At 49.6% G+C, this 21,784-nt stretch overlaps 2 protein-coding genes across 3 annotated transcripts in view; one reads left to right on the top strand and one right to left on the bottom strand.

Moving 5' to 3' along the window:
• LAMB3 (laminin, beta 3) overlaps window positions 1-4,458 on the top strand; it is a 51,322-nt gene extending 46,864 nt beyond the window's left edge. For both annotated transcript variants that reach the window (XM_005858494.2, XM_005858492.2), the window contains 2 exons: window positions 1,009-1,162; window positions 3,931-4,458. In XM_005858494.2, the coding sequence (XP_005858556.1) occupies window positions 1,009-1,162; window positions 3,931-4,067 (291 nt within the window). In that variant the 3' untranslated portion in view covers window positions 4,068-4,458. The remainder of the gene's footprint in view (window positions 1-1,008; window positions 1,163-3,930) is intronic.
• Window positions 4,459-5,561: 1,103 nt separating this feature from the next.
• On the bottom strand, window positions 5,562-20,540 carry CAMK1G (calcium/calmodulin-dependent protein kinase IG). The gene is made up of 11 exons (XM_005858488.2): window positions 20,359-20,540; window positions 17,100-17,174; window positions 14,805-14,943; window positions 14,015-14,138; window positions 12,449-12,524; window positions 11,058-11,170; window positions 10,230-10,308; window positions 8,470-8,557; window positions 7,827-8,248; window positions 6,612-6,726; window positions 5,562-6,460 (listed from the first exon to the last, which is right to left on the bottom strand). Exons 1-10 carry the CDS (start codon window positions 20,538-20,540, stop codon window positions 6,636-6,638), a joined length of 1,389 nt encoding a protein of 462 aa, XP_005858550.1. The 3' UTR covers window positions 5,562-6,460; window positions 6,612-6,635.
• Between the last annotated feature and the right edge of the window lie 1,244 nt (window positions 20,541-21,784).

Genomic DNA, 21,784 nt, shown 5'->3' with positions numbered 1-21,784 from the left:
ACAGTCCTCTCATGGTCACGTGCAAGTCCCAGCTTGGAGGGCAGACCCCTCCCAGCACAATTATGGCCAACAGCTATAGTTGTAAGCTTGAACCTATGGTCCGAACACGTGGCCCCACGTGCCTGAGTGATGTAGGGTTGATAGAGTTCAGGTGCATGTAGTTGAGTAGGATTGAAACCCACTAGAATGCTGTAAACATCTTGAGCACGCCCCTACTTTGCCTCGTGGCATCTGCGATGAAATAAAGACACGGCTTGTAGTCCGTGGCGCTGTCTCTCCATCTGGGAGCGCATCCCATCCAGACTCAGCTTTTTCTCTTGTCTGTCTTTTCTCAATCCTTCACCGCCCCCTCTCAGGGTCACTGAACCTGGCTGAGCTGGTGAGGCACATAAGGCGCCCTGGGGCTGAGCATGCCATGGCCGTGCCGGCTCACCACATATATGCATACAAAGTCTTTGGCTGATGACCTTCCACCCACCCACCCTCCCCTGCCTTCCCTCTGAGATTCTGCACTCTTTCCATGCACAAAGCAAGTCTCTTGACACCCGATCCAGAGCTTGTCCCTGTCATGGCTGCCCAGCCCGGACACACTCTTGACTTAGCCTAACCTGAGAGCTCCCTCTCTCTCTCTCTGGCCAGTATTAGACCAGAGAGAAGATCAAAGAGCTATTCTCAATGTTCTCAGTGTACCAGGGACATTAGTACTTAGTCCTGGTACAATGGCCAAGCTGTCAAATACTGCTAAGGGACAATGATATGCCCGACACTGTGCTGGAGGTGAGTGGGAAATGACAGGGACTATAGATGAAGGGAGGGACATGCAGAAGAAGTTTAAGATCGTTTATGGCCTAGATTGGTTTTTTTAAATAGGCAAAACCAATCCACTGGGGATATTAGGTGGTGCCGTATCCCTCGGTGTTGATTTGGGTGACATCACGTGCCCTAGCCAAAGGTCTTTTGGACTTTGGATGATGATGATGGTGACAGAGACTGTTCTACCTTTTTCAGGGATTTGAGAGAATAAAGAGAAAATATGCGGAGCTGAAGGAACGGTTGGGTCAGAGCCCTGCTCTGGGGGAGCAGGGCAACCGCATCCTGAAAGTCAAGATGGACGCAGAGGAGCTGTTTGGGGAAACCATGAAGATGATGGACAGGATGAGAGGTGAGGGCTGGTCCCACCCCAGGGCTTCTGAGGCTCAGTCTTGTTGGAGCTCTCGGTGCTAAGGGCGGGGCCATTTTCAAGTTCCTGAGCCTATAGTAAGTATGGGCCACAACAGTGGGGCTGTGGGGAATGTAGGTGTTCACACAGCGTGGCCTGTTTTCAAGAAGCTTGCAATCCAGATGTAACCGTTTTCCCTATTATTCACGAGGTGCATGGCACTGTATTTAATAGCATAAGGGGGTCTATGACAGGATCCCAAATAATAAGAGGTCTGGGGATTCAGAGACTAAACAATGTCAGAGAAATGTTCAGTAAGGGATGTTCAGAGAAGATAAGATTAGACATGGGCCTGAAAGATGTGTAAACATGGGAGAGGCTGTGAGGAAGGGAGGGATCTCAAGACAGGGTGGGCGGGAAGGATGAGGCATGTTCTGAAGATGGGGCAGGATCACCCAGCAGGAGAGGAGGGCCGATGAGGCTCAGAGTGGGATAGAGAGAAGTAGCAGGGTCTGTGCGCCTGGCCTCCATGCCAGGATGGAGGCAGACTCAGCCCTGGAGGCTGCAGGGGACCTTTCAAGGGTTTCAAATACGGCAGAGGCGTAATGAAAGGAGCTTCCGAAAGGGTTCTGAGTGTGTCAGAAAGGAGGACTGGGATTTCCAGGGACCAGGCTCTGTCCGTAAGATGTGATGGTGATGGGGTCGCTGCACTGGTGTGCCAGCGCATGCCTCAAACAGTTTCTCTGAATTTCAGAGCAACAGACAAAAATCTGTCTGGCTAACCAGGTGGATTCTATGGAGAAGGTTGGGCTGTTGGGTCAACAGTAAGTAGATGTGATCAGCCAGATCTTAGGCTGAGGTGAGAGGAATTGACCTTGATGGAGGAGCCAGGGGCTGGGTCAGTGGGTGCCTGGTCTTGCCCATTGATGTTTCATAGGAAGATAAAGAATATGCTAATCAAATCTGTGTACAACAGGTAGTTAATACACTGGATAAGAGAACCAGTATCTTAGGAAATCTCAGACGTCTAAAAGGATGGGCTGAAACACTATGAAATTAAATAAGGAGAAAAGTTATCTTCCCCTCTGGCCTCATTTGGGCCTAAACCCACAAGTACAGCGCAGGTGAGGCCTGGCTTCTCAGTGGCTAATGTAGTGAAAACACTCTATTAACCAGTAAGTGACAAGCAAGTGTGAGTTGTTACTCACCTGAAAATGACTTGAGTGTTGAGTAGCTGTAACCTTGATATAAGTCAGCCATGCATTGTTACCGGCAAAGAGCGAATACATATAAAACAGCCCAAATAAATACTGGCTCAGGGATGATATTAAAAATATTTAGAAACTATGTAAGTGTGTCATGCACTTGCCAATCAGAAAAAGCTCAAGTTGTAGCCTTGGGACAGCCATTTAGCTGCTTGCAGGAATTTACCTTTAATTACAAGATCATAGGATGATCATGCATAGGGGCCCTAAGGATGGGAACTGGGAATAGGACAGCAGCTGTTAAAATTTCAATATTTTATCAGCCCATAGGCCCACATGAGTGCTCCCCAGCTGAATGTCGGCCCAGGAACAGCCTTGTCACACTCTGCTGATAGGATCTCACCTGGGGGTGCTGTGCAGTGGTGGCTGCTACACCTTCAGAAAGGATAGCGACAAACCAAACATCAGGGGGAGAGTGGCCAGGGTTCGGAGGTAGAGAAGGGCTCTATGATTACATCAAATGAGGAATAGATGAAGGAATTAAGGAGGTTTAATCTAGAGAAGATGAGCCTCAGACATTTGAAGGACTGCACTATTGGAGGCAGAGCAAATATATTCCTATACCCCCCAGGAGATAGACCTGGGACGATGGGTATAAGCAAGAAGTGGTCAGATTCTGGCTTAATGACTAGTCTTTTTTAATGTTTAAAAAATATATTTTTATTGACTTCAGAGAGTAAGGGGGAGGGAGAGAGAGACAGAAACATCAATGATGAGAGAGAATCATTGATCGGCTGCCTCCTGCATGCCCCCCACTAGGGATCGAGCCTGCAACCTGGGAATGTGCCCTTGACCGGAATCAAACCCAAGACCTTTTAGTCTGCTCTATCCACTGAGCCAAACCAGCTAGGGTGACTAGTCTTTTTTTAAACAACTAGAGATGCCTAACGTTGGAGCCTAGGGAGGCAGTGCACTCCCTCCCTATTCCCGGAAAAGTCCAGCTGCCACCGGGTCTCAGCTCTCATGAATGTGGTAGAGGGTCTCCTGCCTAGGGTGACAGGAGAGACAGGCCGGACTAGGCCACTTGGGAGTCCTTCAGATCCTCCATGCACAGTCTGGTGTGGTGTGCAGAACAGACTGCAGGGGGAGGACTAGATTTATCTGGAGTGGCATTCTGGGGAGAAATTCTGCTCACTCGGCCAGCTCTTCACCATGGGGCCCAGTTGAGGCTCATTGGTGGGATGGCAGCTCTCTGGGTCCAATCGCAGCAGGTGCTAATCTTGGCGCCAGTGGCCTCCCCCATTAGCTGGGACAACTCAGGGAGCCTGGAGCAGAGGAGAAGGGTAGGGGCCATGGGATAAGTGGGGCAGGGGCTTCCTGGGTCTGGCCTCTGCCCTGTTTGTTTCTCCAACAGTGGGATAGGGTTGGAGGGGCATGGAGCTCCCCAGAGGTGATTTCTCCTGCAGGTGCTGCCTCTAGGTGGGTGGGAGGGGAAGGAAGGGTTGGGAGTCTTTGGGGGGTCTCCCCAGCCCCACCTCCTCCCCCTGCTGTTCCATCTGCCCTCAGTCATGGAGTCGGAGCTGCTGCAGGGGAGCCAGGCCATCATGCTTCGCTCCGCGGACCTGACAGGGCTGGAGAAGCACGTGGAGCAGATCCGCGACCACATCAATGAGCGGGTGCTCTACTACGCCACCTGCAAGTGATGCTCCAGCTGCCAGCCCGGGCCCCACGCATCTGCCCTCTTTTTTTTTTTGGTGGGGGGAGCAGACTGGTTTGGAATGCTTTCCAGCTCCTTTTATGCAGCTGAAAGCACCGCCTGGACCACCCCTGGTGTGCAGCTAATATTACTCTGGGCCGCCGCTGAGGCTGAGCGGATGGACAGCCACATGTGAGGGACAGAAATGGCAGAATGAGCCATACCTTTGTGACCAGGAGCTCTCAAATGGAGGGAGCTAGGCTGGGAAGTGTCCTCGCTCTTCATTCTCCATTGAGGCTGAATCCTGGACCCACACAGAAACTTAACCCAAATGATGTACACGTGAAAAGGCCCAATAAAATCTTTGGAAAGGAGCCTGGAGGTTCAAAGAAGGAAAATAGTCTGTCTCCCATAAAGTGACGCTTTATCACGTGTGTCTGCCTCCCCAGGCCTGGTGGTGTAGGAGGTGTCGGCTGCCCCACGCTGCTCCTCCAGCTTGCTCATCACCCAACCGTAGGGGGACCCAGCCCCTTTGTGCCAGGGCCTGGCAGATTCCATCCTCTAGAGACCCAAGGAGCTGTTTCATCTTTAAACAATGACCTGATTTCACGTTTATAGACGAAGAATAGAAATCCAGAGAAGGGAAGCAAGGTGTCCACATTCACACGGCTTCTAGAAGCAGCATTACGACCAGAACCTCTGTGTTTTGGGATCTCAAAGAGAAGTTGTAATGGATGTGTGTGTGTGTGTGTGTATGGGGCGTGGATATGGAAATGGCCTGAGGGTTTGTGTGCTGCCATAGCCCAGGCACCGTGCTAGACATTTATCTATAGGAACATCTTGGTCGTTATTAGGCATATTATTTATTGACACTGGGCTGGACACCTGGTCTGCACTATTTCGTGATGTAGGTGGCGCTGTTGTTCTCATCTGACAAATGAGGAAACCAAGGTGACACGGAGGGTTCCATCACTTCCCCAGGGTCATGGATGTGGCAGGGCAGGGCTGGGCCTCAACTTCATGCTCTTCTCATACAGCCATTAGGAGCATGGAGGCTGCAGCTGGACCACCTGGGCTCCAAGGGGTCCTTGTGAGGAGTCAATGGGTCAGTATGTTAACTCCCATCGCCAGGTGCCTGACACACCACGTGCTCCCGGTCCATGTTTGCTAGGTCCTTCCTGGCCTCAACCTCTCCATGCACTTTCCTCTCCACACATGCTCACAAGTCCCCGAGCTGCTTCTGACTTTAGAAGAACCCAAGGAGCCTGCCCAGCATGGCTCAGTGATTGAGGGTCCATCTATGGACCAGGAGGTCACAGTTTGATTCCCAGTCAGGGCATCAAACTGGGTTGCAGGCTCCGTCCCCAGTAGAGGGCATGCAGGAGGCAGTCTATCAATGATTCTCTCTCACCATTGATGTTTCTATCTCTCTCCCTCTCCCTTCCTCTCTGAAATCAATAAAATTTTTTTTTTTTTTAAAAAAGAACCAAAGGAAGCCTCATAGAGAAAAATATGTCCATTTTATTGAGCACAACACTGAGCATGAAGCCGAAAGGGGGTCGGATGGCAAGAAAAGTGGGGAGCGATAAGAACGCCTGACTCTCAGGGAGAGAGAAGGGAGCAGAGGCAGAGTTAGACTTACTGGCTGCAATGAAAACAGTCAACTTCCAGTTTTTACTTAATTGGGTGTGTGCGGAGGGCATCTGGCCAGGATATTACTCCTTACAGTACTTAGTCATGGTTTTCTTCCTGTATCATCTTGGAGGGTGTGGCATTGCCTTTGGACTGGGGCGGGGAGGGAGCTGGCTCAGAAGTGGGCTGGGGTAGGCTGGGGGTCTCGGCACAGTGAGGAGCCAATCCTGGAGTTAGAAATTCCCTGGAGAGCGCACAGGCAGACCGCCCAGCTGCCCGTCATTCATGCGGATGGGATGGGCAGGCGACTACACTGGTGAGCCCATCCTGGCCACAGGGATGGAGGCCTGAGAGGCAGGAGCGAGTGAGTGCTGTGTGGGGAGTCTGGGTAGATGCTCCTTATGGCTTTGCTCTGAGGGTGACACAGCCTGGCCAACCTGTTAAGCTTTTCAAGACAAACAACACAGACCTGGGCAAGAGCTACCTACGCACACTGCACAGAGCCACGGCACGTGGGGAGCGGGGCACAGAGCAGCAGGCCAGGGAGACCTGGAAGCCGGCGGGTGCCGTTCCTCCTGCCCACAGCTTCAGAGGCCTTGTTGCTGGAGGCTCACGCCTGGGCCTGCGGTGAGGGGCTGCCCCAGGCGGAAGCAGTTGGCTGCTTCTGACCAGAAATTGCTCCTGCCACGCCTTGCCCCGCTTGCTCCCCTCCTCCTGCTGCAGAGTAGACCCAGGTTCGGAAGGGCAGAGAAGAGTTGGCCATCTCTCCTGCAGAGGAAAGGGTGCAGGGTGGAGTGGGGGTGCCCTGCTGGCACCCCTCAGACCCCATTATTCAGACTCTGGGATGGGGCTTTCCTCCTGGGATAGAAGCTCCCCCACCAGGCTCCCCGCCCAGCCCTCCTGCCTCTAGTCCCCTCACCTGAAAGCTGCAGTGACACCGGGATCACATAATGTGACAGACTCCAGTCTGCCCCGCCCGGCAGTGGGAGCTGCCACTGGCTTTGACGGGCACCAGGACCTCGGACTTGAAGTTCCTGGAGAGGAAGTGGGGCAGCAGGCTATGATGTCATTGATGCAGGAAGAAGAGCCCAGATAGTTTTCAGTGCCTGTGGCATCCACTCAGCCCTTCCTCTAGGCCAGTGGTCGGCAAACTCACTAGTCAACAGAGCCAAATACCAACAGTACAACGATTGAAATTTCTTTTGAGAGATAAATTTTTTAAACTTAAACTATATAGATAGGTACATTGTTATTAACTTAATTAGGGTACTCCTAAGGCTTAGGAAGAGCCACAGTCAAGGGGCCAAAGAGCCGCATGTGGCTCGAGAGCCGCAGTTTGCTGACCACTGCTCTAGGCCAATCATTTCAAACTCTTGGCCCGCATGCCTCCTTTATTTGGCCTGTGTTAGCCTTTGAGTTTGACATACTTGCTCTCAGCGGTTCAGAAATTACAAGCACTTGCAGAAAAGACAAATGACAAGCAAGTCCCCTTCCTCCCCCCCAAAACACCGAGACCCTAGAAACTCAAGGAATGTAATGCTCATTCATTCACATACACCCAGGTTTCTGCAGGCATTTATAATTCCTGTTGCTTCACCAAACTTTTATAGTGCCTCTGTGAGGCAGGCTGAGCAGGTAAATATAATTCAATGAACCCATTTTACAGATGAACAAAATAGAGGCTGAGACATTGATTTGTTAATGGCCACACAGCTAGTGGGTGGGAAGGACAGCATTTCCCTTGACCCCTGATCCAGAGCTCTTCCCACCCTATGGAGCTGCCTTGAGTGGGAGAGATCCTTTCATCAATTTATTTTAGCTCGTTGCCTGAGTTCTTTCAGACCCAGGCTGAGTAGGGCAAGACCTCTGTCTTTGGGTGAAAATACATACTTTTTGCCTGGCTGGTGTGGCTTAGTGGTTGAGCATTGACCCAGGAACCAAGAGGTCACCAGTTCGATACCCTGCAAGGGCACATGTCCGGTTTGCAGGCTCAATCCCCAGTAGGGGGCGTGCAGGAGGCAGCCGATCAGTGATGTTTCTCTCTCATCAATGTTTCTATCTCTCTATCCCTCTCCCTTCCTCTCTCTCTCTAAGCACCAATAAAACCATATTTAAAGAAAAATAAAACACGTACTTTTTGTTGGCCTTTTTGAAGAGTGAGGGCTCAGAGCAGTAGGAGGACTTCCCTTTGCTCCCGATGCTCAAGCAGCTGGCGCAGCAGCCACAGGGCCCCACCGCCAGGGGCCCGTGCTGCATGGGCACCAGGCTGCTGCTGATGCGGAGGGAGCCGTTGATCAGGCAGTTGAGGGACCTGCCACCAGGAGCTGTGGGCCGGAGGCTATGCTGGCAGGGCAGCCGGGTCAGGGCAGGGAGGGCCACGCTCTGGTCCAGGGCGGGGGCTTCGATAATGGTGATCTCAGGGGAGCTGGGTCTCGAAGCTTCTGAGGCTTTCGTGACGGGAGGCCTGTTCTCCATCTCGGGGCGGACGCCGGGACTGTGCAGGTTCATGTGCAGCTTCCTCATGTGGTGCACCACGGTGGCTGCGTTGAAGGCTTGCTAAGGAGGCAAGACTGGCCTTGGCCATCTCCAGTCTCAGAGGGCCACAGGGCTCACTTTCCCTCTGCCCTGTGGCCTCTTGAAACCAAAATGCCCACTTCTCAGTTGAGGGAGGGTCTAGGGAGTACCAGTATCTGCTAGGAACCCTCAAGGAAAGCCCTGCCCCAGCCCAGCTTCCAGGGGCCCAGAGCAGCCTGCGGCCTCCTGGGAGGACCACTTACCCTCCACTTGCTCTTGGCAAAGTTCTTCTGGATCTGAAGGCTGACTGAGGGGTAGATGTCCCGGTGGAGGGCTGTGTTCCCGTTAATCCTGTGGATGCAGAGGGGACACCTGGATAGTGGACGCCTAAGGGAACTCAGCCAGGAGACTGTGCATATAGGTCCAGGTTAAACCAAGAGGAGCCCAAGGAGAGGGTGGCCCACAGCAGGGAAGGCTGGAATCGGAGCTCCTCTGTCCCCTGGGAAAGTCTGCAGGGGTCTGTGCTTTGGCAAAACCAAAACTTGCCTTAGATGGAGTAGGATCAGCAAACTCCGGTGTGTAGGTCAAATCTACCTATTGCCGTTTTTGTAAAAAAAAGTCTTACCGGGACACGGACATGCCCCTTCATTCAGGGATGGGCTATGGCTGCTTCTGTGCTAGTAAGGCAGATTGACGAGCTGCCACAGGGTGGCATGGCCAGCAAAGCCTAAACTATTTGCTATCTGGCTTTTTATATAAAAAGTTTACTGACCCCTGGGTCAGAGGCACTTGGGTTGTCACCATCCATTAGCTCAAAATTTGCTCAGAACCCTCCTCCTGCTGGAAACCTTCCCCAGTGAGGCCACCCAATATAGGCGGCCCTTTTCCTGTCCCCTCAGCCTCTATTCACGCGTCCAGTGTTCCTTCTTCTTGCTACCCTCCTGCTCAAGAATTTACAACAGCTCCCTGTTTCCTACTGCAGCAATCCCAGAATCCTTTGTCTTTCCAGGTTTTCCCTAATCTGACCTGACCTCCCACTTTACTTCCCGGGATTCCCAACACGCCTTCTCTGCTCCGGAAAGGCCTATGAGCTATACTTCTGTCCCTGCCTTCCCCAGCCCCATATACCAAGCTCTTTCCGAATTGCACCTTGGGTTATACCAGTGGTCGGCAAACCGCGGCTCGAGAGACACATGTGGCTCTTTGGCCCCTTGAGTGTGGCTCTTCCACAAAATACCACGTGCGGGTGCATGTACAGTGCCATTGAAACTTCGTGGCCCATGTGCAGAAGTCGGTATTTTGTGGAAGAGCCACACTCAAGGGGCCAAAGAACCGCATGTGGCTTGCGAGCCACAGTTTGCTGGCCACTGGTATAACCCAACGTGCAATTCAGAAAGAGCTTGGTATACGGGGCTGGGGAAGGCAGGGGCAGAAGTATAGCTCATAGGCCTTTCCAGAGCAGAGAAGGCGTGTTGGGAATCCCGGGAAGTAAAGTTGGAGGTCAGGTCAGATTAGGGAAAACCTGGAAAGACAAAGGATTCTGGGATTGCTGCGGTAGGAAACAGGGAGCTGTTGTAAATTCTTGAGCAGGAGGGTAGCAAGAAGAAAAGGTGTTCCAAGACGTTATTGACCTCCTTCATGAATTGTGATCATTCTCAGATCACCTCGTCTGGAGCAGGTTTTGACCACAGAGTAGAGTTAAATGATGCTCTGAGGGATAGACAGAGCTGCCTCTTGGGTAACTAGGACTGAGTGTTGCCCCCAGTGCTGACACAGAGCCTAGCTGCTGCCCTCAGCACTTGACTAGATGGCCCAGCCGCCACCCTGGGGTCTGAGCCCCACTTAATGAAATGCTGTGTGCGTCTCTGGCTGGACCCGATGAACACGCCTTTGCTCCCCGGATGCCACAACAGTGGACAGCTCAGGGCAAGCAGACTGCAGGGACACACTCCATGTGGACCGGTCAGCGTGGAATCTGGGGAGCCACGGGTTGGAGATTGAGCCCACCCCAGTCCTCACTCACCAGGGGTGCCTCAGGGCCTTCTCACAGGTGTACCGCTCACTCGGGTCTTTCTCCAGCAAGTGGCAAATAAAGTCCTTGGCTAAGAGGAGCAATCAAAGACACAGCGGCTAAGGAGCAGGTTTCATGACTGATGGAAATTCACTTCCGGCTGGTGGGTGGCAGTGAATGCATCTTTTAGCTAATCTTCCAAAGAGGCAATTTTAAGAGTCTTAAAAAGAGACTCAAAAAAAATTCCAAACCACCTAAGAACAACCCACCATAAAGCACCAAAGAGAGGCTCTCCTCAGCCTCACCCACGTCGCAGTGCACGTCCGCCTCTCGTCACGAGGCCCCAGCGTGTGTATTTACACCATTCTGGGGCCAGCACCCACACGTGGGTACGCATGTGAGCACTGGCTTTTCCCAGCTCCAGCTCTGATCTCTATGTAATGGGTCCAACAACATGCAATGATAGCCTTTCACACACAGGGACATGGCACGGTCTTGGTCTCGGTGTGTAAAAGGCAAAACTTGGCCTTGGTTTTGCCAGTCCTGCTGGAAGACTCTCCTGGCTGTACCTCCTGGCCCCTCACATGGACTACCTCCCTGCTTTTCCCAGGCAGGCTGTGGTTCTGTCTCAGGGGAAAGCGCAGGCATGAACCTTAGATGCGCAGAATATATTTGGCTTTTGAACCAGATAAAGATTTCTCCACCCTCCCTGGCAGCCTGTTTTCTGTAAGATTCCCCAGGGACTTTCAAGAGCTCGCTGTCATCCTTTGTTAAGCTCTTTTCTCTCGGCAGCCTCTGCCTTGAGCCTGGTATCTTGTCATTCACACCCACCGGCCTTACCTGACTCAGAAATGTCATCCCAGAATGGAGACTCAAACTCATAGTAGCCCTCTTTGATCTTCTCAAAAAGCTTAGACTCAGTTTCTTCGTAGAACGGAGGATACCCACACAACCTGCAGTGGAATAGGAGGGTCACGCTGCTGCCTCTCCCCACGGGCCAGCCTCCCACCGGCCACACAGGCAGGCAACAAGGGTCCCCCCAGCAGCGTGACCAGGACGGGGGTCTGCCTCTGACTCAGGAACAGTGCAGGTCCCATCAAGTGTTTTTGCAGCAGCCAAAGCTTGGAACAGGCAGCCCTGGAAGGCCCCTTTGGACATTCTTCCCCCAAACCCTTGCCACCTCTCTCTGTACCTCCCCTGACTCCCAGATGATATAAAATATTTTTCTTTTTTTCCCTCCATTTTTTAAAAATCCTCACCCGAGGATATTTTTGCATTGATTATTAGAGAGAGTAGAAGAGACAGGGGAAGACAGAGAGAAACATTGATGTGAGAGAAACACATCAATTGGTTGCCTCCTGCATGAGCCATGGCCAAGGCCCAGGCCTGGGAGGAGCCTGCAACCAAGGTATGTGTCCTTGACTGGAATTGAACCCAGGACCCTTCAGTGCACAGGCCGACGTTCTATCCACTGAGCCAAACCGGCTAGGGCGATATAAAATCTCTTTAAGAAGGATGGTAGAATGTCCATCCTTGAGTGTAAGCTTCATGAGGGATTTTAAAGGCTGTTTTGTTCTTTATTATTTAGTACCTAAACCAGTGATTGGCACAGGGCAGACAGTCAGTGAATATTTGTTGAGTAAATGAATGAATGAGAATCATTATCGACATAAGCTAAGGAAATAGAGAACTGAATCCACATTAAGTGGTAAATAACTAACAAACAGTAGGTTATTTTTCTAAGAGCAAAGTTCGCTACAGGTGAGGAGGGCTGGAGCGGGAGGGGTGGCGAGCAGGTTTGGAAAGGAGAGCCTGGGAATGTGTGGGGAGGAGAAATGACCAGGTTTATCCAGGCCATCGCTTGGCCTTGGGCTGACATCACCAGGAGGAAAATCTTAGATGTGAACATTGTGCCCACGTGGCTTCTGAGCTTCGCTTGGCCTCTCCCCTTTTCACTGCTCATTCCACAGAGCAGGACTCAGCACATGCAGTAAAGGGGGCAGGAAGACGGACTACCAGGTGGCTGAACAGTGCATTCCTATTGAGCTGTTTTTATTACCTGGTAGACACCAGGGCAGGTGGAGCTGTGTGTGTGTGTGTGCGTGCACATGTATATGCACATGCTTTGGAGGTGGATGCCACTTGAGGAGCTGAGACAGAGGACAGGAGAAGAGGAGGTGAGCAGGATCTGAGAATTCCCAGGAACTGAGCCAATGACAGCTTCTACTCACAATATGTAAGTGATGACGCCAATGGACCAGCAATCCACAGCTTTGCTGTAGGGTTTCTGGGCCAACACTTCCGGAGCTGCAAACCAAAGGCAGAGTCAAGGCTGGGGCATGATGAGAGGGCTGTGGGTTCGTGGCTGAAGGTCAGGAAGAGGCTTAGAGAAGAGGATTTATAGTGGCTGCAAACTCCCCTAGGGCAGGGACTGTGTCTTTCCCATCAGACTAATCTTCTTCCATCGAACTAGTAGGTCCCCAGGACAGGGCCTATGACTCTGTTCAGACTGAAGATCTCAGGGCTATGTGTCACCCACTGGACTGAGTGCTTTCTGAAGGCAGGTTGGGGCATGATGAGAGGGCTGTGGGTTCGTGGCTGAAGGTCAGGAAGAGGCTTAGAGAAGAGGATTTATAGCGGCTGCAAACTCCCCTAGGGCAGGGACTGTCTTTCCCATCAGACTAATCTTCTTCCATTGAACTAGGAGGTCCCCAGGACAGGGCCTATGACTCTGTTCAGACTGAAGATCTCAGGGCTATGTGTCACCCACTGGACTGAGTGCTTTCTGAAGGCAGGTCCTGTGTCTCCCCACTTAGATTGGGGATCCCCAGGGCAGGGGCTATGGAAAAACCTGCATGTTAGGGACTGTCTCACTCTGACTAGATCAGGATCTCCATGAAGGTAGAGACTGAGTCTCCCCTGTCAAGTGAGGAACTCCCCGAGGGCCGGCTGTACCTGTCCCATCAGTCTGTGGTGCCTTCTGAGGTCTGGGCTTAGTCTGCCTGATCAGATCGTGAGCTCCACGAGGGAATGAGCCATGTCTTCCACTGATTGGGAGCTCTGGGGCATTTATCTGTCGTCTGTATTGATCACAGACACCAGGGCTTTGTGCCCAGTGGGACTAAATACCTAACAGTAAGTACCAACCTCTCTTTTAGGGAGAGTGCCCATTCTCTCCGTTGAGTCAGGGTTGCACTTCCCACTTCCTAACCCCAACCCGGTGAGGACTGGCTCAGAGGGAAGGGGCAGGAGTGGGTGCTCTGAGTCTGGGCTTTCTCCCCCAGGAATCTCAGGATTGCTCTCACCTGGTATCTTACCTGCTCTTACTTTTTGGGGGGCTCTGGAAGCCTCCTACTTAGGCAGGAGGCCCCACTTCTGCCAGTTTCCTAGGGCGTGATTTGGGGGTTCCTTAGATACAAACTCAGCCCTATGCCCCTAGGATATCAACAACTGGAGGCTGAGGTTTCCTTTCAAGTGGGAGAAAAGAAAGGGGGCTAGTGGACAACCCTTCACTGTCTAAAGGTTTCTGAGTTTGTGACTGTGTCTCTCTTCCTTGTATAGCCTGAAAGACAAAGGCAGAAGTTGGGGTAGGCTGTGTAGGCTTGGGAGCAGCCAGGGTTGTTTAGAGATCAATGGATTGGCTGGCCCTGAACCTCATGAGTGATTGTTCTACTTGGATCATCCCTGAAATTGAACCCTGTCTCCTCACAACTGTGACTCACGTCCCTCTCGGTGAATAACATCTATGTGGTCAAATGTAGCCAATTGGTCATCCTCCCTCCTGTTCCCAGACTCACCAACATAGCCTGGGGTCCCACAGGCAGTGGACATGACGCCACTCTGTTCCATCTTGGACAGACCAAAGTCTGTGATCATGATCTTGGAATTCTCTTCAGGGGTGAGGTACAGCAGGTTTTCAGGCTGTGGGTGAGGAGAAATGGCATGTAGTACAGGATATCACAATTTGAAACACATCTCTTCTCCTCCCTGATATATAATTTCTTAGGAAGCTGCACCCTGGGCCCCTGACTTCAAGGCCAGACTCATTTCTCCCCCAGTCTCTCCTGCCTCCTACCCGCACCCTCAACTCCTGTACCTTATCGTTCTGTATTTTGCTTATGGCCTTGACTTTGCTTAGCTTTACAGCCTTTAAGGTACTAATCCCTCTCTCCCCTCCTTCCCGAGTACGCTGACTGTTTTTTTGAAGGAATTAACCTTTGGTTAACTATCTCTGACCTCTCCAAAGTTTGGCACATGCCTGGTGCAATGTTGACCCTCAGTAAGTATTTGTTACATTTGAGTACGACCGTGGCTGGGTCCCAGAAACCTGTGGATTATCTCGGTAGCCAAATAAGGTAAGGACTGGTGAAAGGTGCAAAAAGGCTGAGGTACAAATTGACAATGATTGCTCATTCATCCAAGATTTGTTCAATCTAAAGGCAGAAAGGGCCTTAGGAGTGAGCCAGTCCAGCCCTCTCCATTTTACAGAGCTCACATTGCCCATGACCCTTGCACCTTCCTAAAGGATCATTTCTCTGTCTCTCCTCCCCTTCCCCCCTCCCCGCAAACGAGGGCCCACCCTGGCACCTTTAAGTCTCTGTGGACGATTCCATTCTCGTGGAGGTATTTCACAGCTGACAAGACCTGCTGGATCACCAGGCTGGCGTCCTTCTCTGTGTAGACACCCCGCTCCAGGATCCGGTCAAAGAGCTCCCCACCGGAAACACTGTGGGCACAGGGCAAAGGCAGGAATCCAGCTCTTATTTCAGGTCATCTGAATGGGTTTGCTCTGTAGTCATGGGGACACAGCTGTGGCGAAACAGACAGGTACCCCTGACTCTGCAAGGAGGACCTGCCACTCCAATCTCAGAATGCCTCCTTCAGGTGCCTCGAATGATATCGCTAGGGAGTCATTTCTTTGGGCCAACCATTGACCTCTCCCTGGAAACATCCTTTGAAATGTAAAACGCACCCAGTCAGGGTTTCCCAAGAAGCCAATAATTCCTTTCTGGGAATTATTTCTTATCTGCCTTCTCTCCAGGCCTAGGACACAGGGAAGAAGAAATGATGAAAGAGAGAAGTGAAACTGAAATTAGGCAGAGAGGTGTGCAAATGAGAATTCTGTGCTTATGTCGGGAATTCTTTCCTCATTTTGTCAAATTGGGCCACCTAAAGGTGAAAGTATGGGGTGGAGTTGTAGGGGTAGTTTGAGGCTCACATGGTATATGGCATCTTAGGATTTAGGGGAGTTTTAAGATCAAGTCTGACCCCCATCTCTTGAGTACCATCTAGACTATTTTTGCCTAGAAGTTTTCTAGTAAGTATTGGACACATCGGTGGCAGAGAACTCACTACCTTTTAAGACAGACGGTCTCATCTTTTGTCACCTCAATATTTCTAGCTCTATGATGAACCGACACCCTATAGTTTCTACCAACAGACATTAATGCCACCATTGGGCCCATGAGGGCCACACAGAACAAAAACAACATCCTATCATGTGAATCTTTTCAGGTATGTGCACTGGAATACTTTTCTAAGTCCTTCTCTGGGATAAATATCCCAGACTACTTCAACCACGAGTCAGGGGCTCCAATCCCCTTCTACTGCTCATGACATAAGATGTGGCTGTGCACCCATGTGAAGACCATGCAGTACTAAAGATGTAGAATTTCTCCAATAAAAATGCACGACATCCTACTCCTTCTGCTTCTGTCCTGATGCTCTGGACTCTGTTATGGGAGCTGGAGGCCCATGAGAGAAAGTTACTCTTTGTCCACAACTAAGAACTCCTGACTCAAAGTATCCTGGGTCCTGGGGCTGGTGCTCTGGGAGGCTTGGTGGTTCTTCAGTGACTTCTGAATCTTCCCACCCTCATGCCTTCGTTAGCCATCTGAATGACTGTGTGATAATTCTGGCTTCACTGAGGTGTCACATGGTCCCTGCTCACTTGTTATGATGCTCTGGGCCCTCCCCCAATCTTACTCCCTTGACTGCTTGCTATTGCTATTCACTGGGTCTCAGGTGAGCCCAGGGGTTAATAGGCTGCTGAGGCCAGAGTTAGTTCATTAGAGTTTCTGAGGAATTAGCCTGTCAGCCAAAAACATTGCATCCAGTTATGCTGAAATTGCAGTGATGAGCATGTGTGTGTGAGTGTGTGTGTACTTTATAACTAGAGTGTCTCTGAGCCCAATGCTGAGTCTTTGGGAGCACTGACCAACCCTACAGCAGCCACCCTCAGGCAGAACTCTTATTTGGATATGACAGTGATGGTGAGACCCTCCTAAAGAGGAAACATTTCAGTCCTACACATGAACACACTCAGAATCATAGCCTGTTTTTAACTTTGGGTGACTCCCTTTTGAGCAAGTCTTTCTCTATATTGAATTAAAATCTATCTACCTGTGGCTTCTACTCCCATAGTAATTTTACCCTGGAGTGATGTTAAAACATTTAATATCTAGTTTGCTCATCATGACTGGTCAAAATGGACACAAGCCATGGGGCCAGAGAAGGGTTTTGGAGGCCCCAACTTTGCCAGGCATTACCCCTTCAATTGTAGTGTTGTGGGGAGGTCCAGAGGGAAGGGACTGGGCCAGGAGGGAGGATGGATAGGTTAGGGTCACAGCTACTCACTGACTGGTAGAAAATATTTTTAACAACTAGTAAGGCTGTGCTGGTATGTACCAACTCAATAATCAACCCTAGCTTTATCCCCGGATCCATAAAGAACATGTCCACACCCAGAGGCATACTGATCCTAAAAGGGCTCTTGGCATTTCAGATCCTCTTGAGCTAATTCTTGACATTTAATCACCATCCTTCCCTCACCACCAACCAGCCTCCTCCAGGCCTCTGAGGCCCCAGGTCACCTTTACTTACAGCTGCATGACCAGGTAGTAGTGAGTGGCGCTCTCATAGATGTCCTCTAGGGTCACGATGTTTTCATGCTTGATCCTGGGGAAAGTAAGGTCATGGTGAAAGGCATGTGGGTTAGGTCATCTAGACAAAGGATGCTGACCCAGCCCAACTAGAGACTCTTATTTCTGTTGGAGACTTTTGATGACAATATTTAGGAAAAGAGGGTCCTTATGAAGCCTTCCTAACACATAGGCCATCACAAAGAAATCCCAGGAAAAAGATTCCCAGAGTGGTGCTCAGTCCATATTTTTGAATGGATAATTGATCATCCTGCCTTTAGGGAACAAACATTTCATTTTTTACTTTAAGGATCTATTCCAACTTATTAAAAGAGAAAGTTTAAAAGACCTGAGGAAGGTTAAGGGAGCATTGACCACTAGGCTAGTCTACAACATGGGTATCCAGGTCTCTTTCAGAAACATTGCATGAAGAAAGGCTACTACAACAGGAGGGACTTAGGCTAGCGAGGCCTCCTCATGGGTAACCGTGGAGAAAGTGTTGCAAACTTTTTGTTCCAGGATATTGTGAGAAGGTAGATGCTCATTTGGGGGTTCATTTCTATGGGATTCCATAGACTCCAGGATATTGTGAGAAGGTAGATGCTCATTTGGGGGGTTCATTTCTATAGGATGTCAATGATTCTCAATCAGGGGCTGTTTTGTCCCTCAGAGGACATCTGGCGATAGCTAAAGACATTTAGGATTATTATGACTGGTGACGGGAGAGATGTTGCAGGCATTCAGTGGTTAGAAGCAGAAATGCTGCTAAACATCCTACAATGCACAGGGCAGCTCCAACACAACAAAGAATGATCTGGTCGAAAATGTCAATAGAGCTGAGGTGGGGAAATCTTGCCCCGGATGACCTTTGCTGGGATTACTCAGAGGTGGGGGCAAGCAGAACAATCATATTATCTACAGGCTTGGCTTTCCAATCAGCAATTCAGTGCATGGCTGTCCAGGAAGAACATTTCTAGGAAGTATGACTCATGGTTGTGCAACACAGGGATTAAGAACTTAGACTCTAAGTCAGAGTTCAGATCTAGCTCAGGCATTTATTAATTGAGTAACTTTGACTGGCTTATTCAACTCTTCTAAGCCTCACTTTCCTCATCTTCAAAGATCTGTCTTATAGGGTTATATAAGTATTAAAAAATGCATGTCAAATGCTTAGTACAGTGCCTGGGGAATAGTAAACACATCTATATATATAAAAGGCTAATATGCAAAGTGTCCCTACAGGAGTTCCACCAGGAGACCGGGAGTTCTATTGCTCTCTATGACCTGCACTGACCACCAGGGGGTGGCGTGGAATGAAGGGAGGCCCCGATTGGCCTAGGGACCCTAGCTGTGCACAATTTTCGTGCACAGGGCTTCTAGTACTTAATAATATCTATAATCTTTTAGACATTTCTAAAAATATAGACTTCTTGCAGCAGTGATCTGATGGATTCAATTATACATACAAGCTGACAAAACTAACATCAATTTGTTGATGATTCACTCACTGAACAAGTGTTTATGGCTGTTTATGTATCTGTGCTGTTAGGGACTGATGATACAATACAATAATATCAAAGACCACCTTGCTTTCAATGAGTCTAGAGTCCCTCTCTGCTTTAAACAAATATTTTTATTGATTTCAGAGAGAGGAAGAGAGAGAAACATCAATGATGAGAGAGAATCATTGATCGGCTGCCTCCTGCACACCTCCTCCTGGGGATCAAGCCTGCAACCCAGGCATGGGCCCGGACCAGGAATCAAACCCTAACCACCTGGTTCATGGGTCAATACTCAACCACTGAGCCACACCAGCCTGGCTCTCTCTGCTTTAATCTCCCTGAAGCCCAGAGCTATAACTCTAACATCCTACCAGATACCTTCATGTAGAGATAAGTGGATACATATATTCATCGTGCTCCAATCAATCTCTTTCTATTTCCTCCAAGCCTAGATGTCCTTTTTGCTTTCTATCCCAAGGATGATGTAACTGTCCACTTAATCACTCAATCTCAGAGTCATTTTTAATGCTTTTTTCTTTTATGATCTTACCAGTCAACCCCAACTCAATCACTTCTATCTCTGAAATGCCTCCTAACCTTGGTCTTCTGGCCATTACATGATCCTGCCACTACTTTGCTTGTATCCTCTTCGCTTGAGAAAGTCGTGTAATTGATCTCCAATCCTCTAGGCTGGCATTCTCCATTCCATGCTTAAGACAGGATTTCTAAATAGAAATCTGATTGTGACTTCTTACTTAAAATCATTTGATGACTTTTCTTTGCCCACAGAATAAAGTCAACAGTCTGTATCATGACAGCCAAGACCCTTTATAATCAGGTCCCACTTGACTATTTGGTTTCATCTTCTGTCCCTTGATAGCAAGTTCAGGAGCTTCCATACTTAACTCTTCCCCAACAACCCTTGCAGCTCCATGATTCTACGTTAAAGCTTATGTTATTCTCAGTCTGAATTCCCTTTCTGCATTGCCCCTCCTGCCTCCATTAAATTTTACTCATCCTTCAAGATTCCTCTTCTTTGAAAATGTACCTAATAGTCCTTACTCACAAAAAAAACACATGCAGGCAAAATGAATCCCTGTCTCCTTCAAACTCTGCCTTCTGCTAGTGTGAGTCACATCTAACAGGAATAGAGTTTGTTATGAATACCTCTGTCTCTGCCTAGAAAATGTGAGCTCCTGAGGGTAAGGAATTTTGTTGGCTTCATCCTTCTAGTCCTGATGCCTACTACACGTTTTGCACACCAAAGGAATCCCACAAGGGTTTCCGGCAATAGTCCTGCTGTAAACATTATGATTTATTAGTATAGCCGCCATCATGATGCTTAGGGTATTAACCCTACATTTGATTTGGAACAAATTGAGGTTAATTTCCAAGTTTTACACTGCTTCTTTAATTATCAATTCTTCCTAGGGTTGGCCTTCAATTGAAGTTTGTTTCTTTGAGATAATTATCCTCTGGTCTGTGTGCACAAACCAGCTCTGCTACTAGTTGGTTCACTAGACAATTGGCTTGGAGAAAAAATTCAGCCAAGACATATTTTTGGCTAAACTTAGCTGGTTAATCAAACTGACCATTAGCTCAATCAAAGGGAGCAATGCCTTTTGGGAGCAACCCAGCCCCAGACCTTCTTGAAGGTACTTTGTGAAGGAAATGTTGTGACCCCACAGTTGTACTCAGCCAACCCTAAGACCCACTCACTTTTTCAGCACAGCGATCTCATTCTCGAGGCTGCTGTCCCGGAATGCCGGTGACTTCTTGATGCACTTCAGGGCGAAGAGCTTCCCAGTCACCCTTTGCTTCACCAGGAAAACTTCCGAAAAAGCTCCTCTGAGTAGAAGACACGGGGAAATAAAAATTAGTACTGGCTGGCTAGAGAGCATTGTTGGAGGCAAAACCGAAGTGTCAATGGGGGAAGATGTGGCAGGTCATTAGTTTCATTGTCATCACGGGCACCTGATGAACTGTTGATGGCAGAACCTATCTGACATGCCATTGTGCCCTCTCTTTCATCCACCGCGTGGGAAAGAAAAGATTCTATTACAGACTCAGGGACTATACGGTGCTATTTCCTGGATCTATAATTTGGGAAGGACTCCCAGAGACTCTGCTTTGCTTTAGAGAGATTTCTTCACTTGGGAAACTCATTAAAGAGAGGTCACTGCAGCCCAGCCGGTGTGGCTCAGTGGTTGAGCATCGACCTATGAACCAGGAGGTCACGGTTCAATTCCTGGTCAGGGCACATGCCTGGGTTGGGGGCTCAATCCCTAGTAGGGGGCCTGCAGAGGCAGCTGATCAATGATTCTCTCTCAACACTGATATTTCTCTCTTTCTCTCTCTAGCTTAGAATCTAGGGTGAGAGACAGACACTTGCAGATAAGCAGGAGGTGTTATGAGATCACCGAAAACGGAGACTTCAGACATGGCCCCGACTATGGTTGGGCTGGCTTCGTGCTGCCAGTTCCAGGAGATGCCATTCACCTTGGAGCCACTGTATGCTTTATATAATAATTATTACAACATCCTTCCCCCAGCAGACAGGAGGCTAGAGAAAAGGGCGATTTTTCCTAATGTGTACAGTGACCATTTGGGATAGCCGAGGAGGACGTAATTCATGGCTGTCTGACTTAAGAACACCCTGGCTCAAGTTTAAAGGACTGAATGAGAGTTAGTCCAGTCGGGGAGTGGAGGGAGAGAAACATTTGAAAATGATGTTTCAGCTGGGGGTGGGGAAGAAGCATGAGAAAGAGCATGGAGGTGGGGAGCAGCAGATAGGGGTGAGATGCCACTTTCCTTATTCATCAAAGGAGAGAGTTGAGAAACGTGGCCTTCACAGCCGTGACTTTGTAGGGTCTACCCTGAGTGCTTCTTTCACCTTTACCTCTACAACCACACATGAATGATCCCCCAGTTTCAGAGCTGACACCCGCTCTGGGTCCTCTTGTGCAATGAGATCAAATTGAGGCCTTCCTGGGGTGTCATTTACATCAAAGTGTGTGTCCGTGGCACCTGTCATGGCAATCTGAAGTGATGTTATTGCTCTCCTGCCTCAGGCTGCTTTCTACTGTGTGTGTGTGTGTGTGTGTGTGTGTGTATGTGTGAGTGTGTGTGAGTGTGGTGTGTGTGT

The sequence above is a fragment of the Myotis brandtii genome, unplaced genomic scaffold (assembly GCF_000412655.1).
Source record: "Myotis brandtii unplaced genomic scaffold, ASM41265v1 scaffold119, whole genome shotgun sequence".
Classification (NCBI taxonomy): domain Eukaryota; kingdom Metazoa; phylum Chordata; class Mammalia; order Chiroptera; family Vespertilionidae; genus Myotis; species Myotis brandtii.
This window is presented reverse-complemented; position numbering and strand designations above follow the sequence as displayed.

What these genes read in the sequence shown, in the direction of transcription:
- CAMK1G (XM_005858488.2), bottom strand. Translation starts at nt 20,540, where the DNA reads ATGCTCTCTAGCCAGCCAGTACTAATTTTTATTTCCCCGTGTCTTCTA. An exon ending in GAGATCGCTGTGCTGAAAAA is followed by an intron (nt 17,175 to 20,358) that starts GTGAGTGGGTCT and finishes TACTTTCCCCAG; the next exon opens with GATCAAGCATGAAAACATCG. An exon ending in GGCGTCATCACTTACATATT is followed by an intron (nt 11,171 to 12,448) that starts GTGAGTAGAAGC and finishes ATTCCACTGCAG; the next exon opens with GTTGTGTGGGTATCCTCCGT.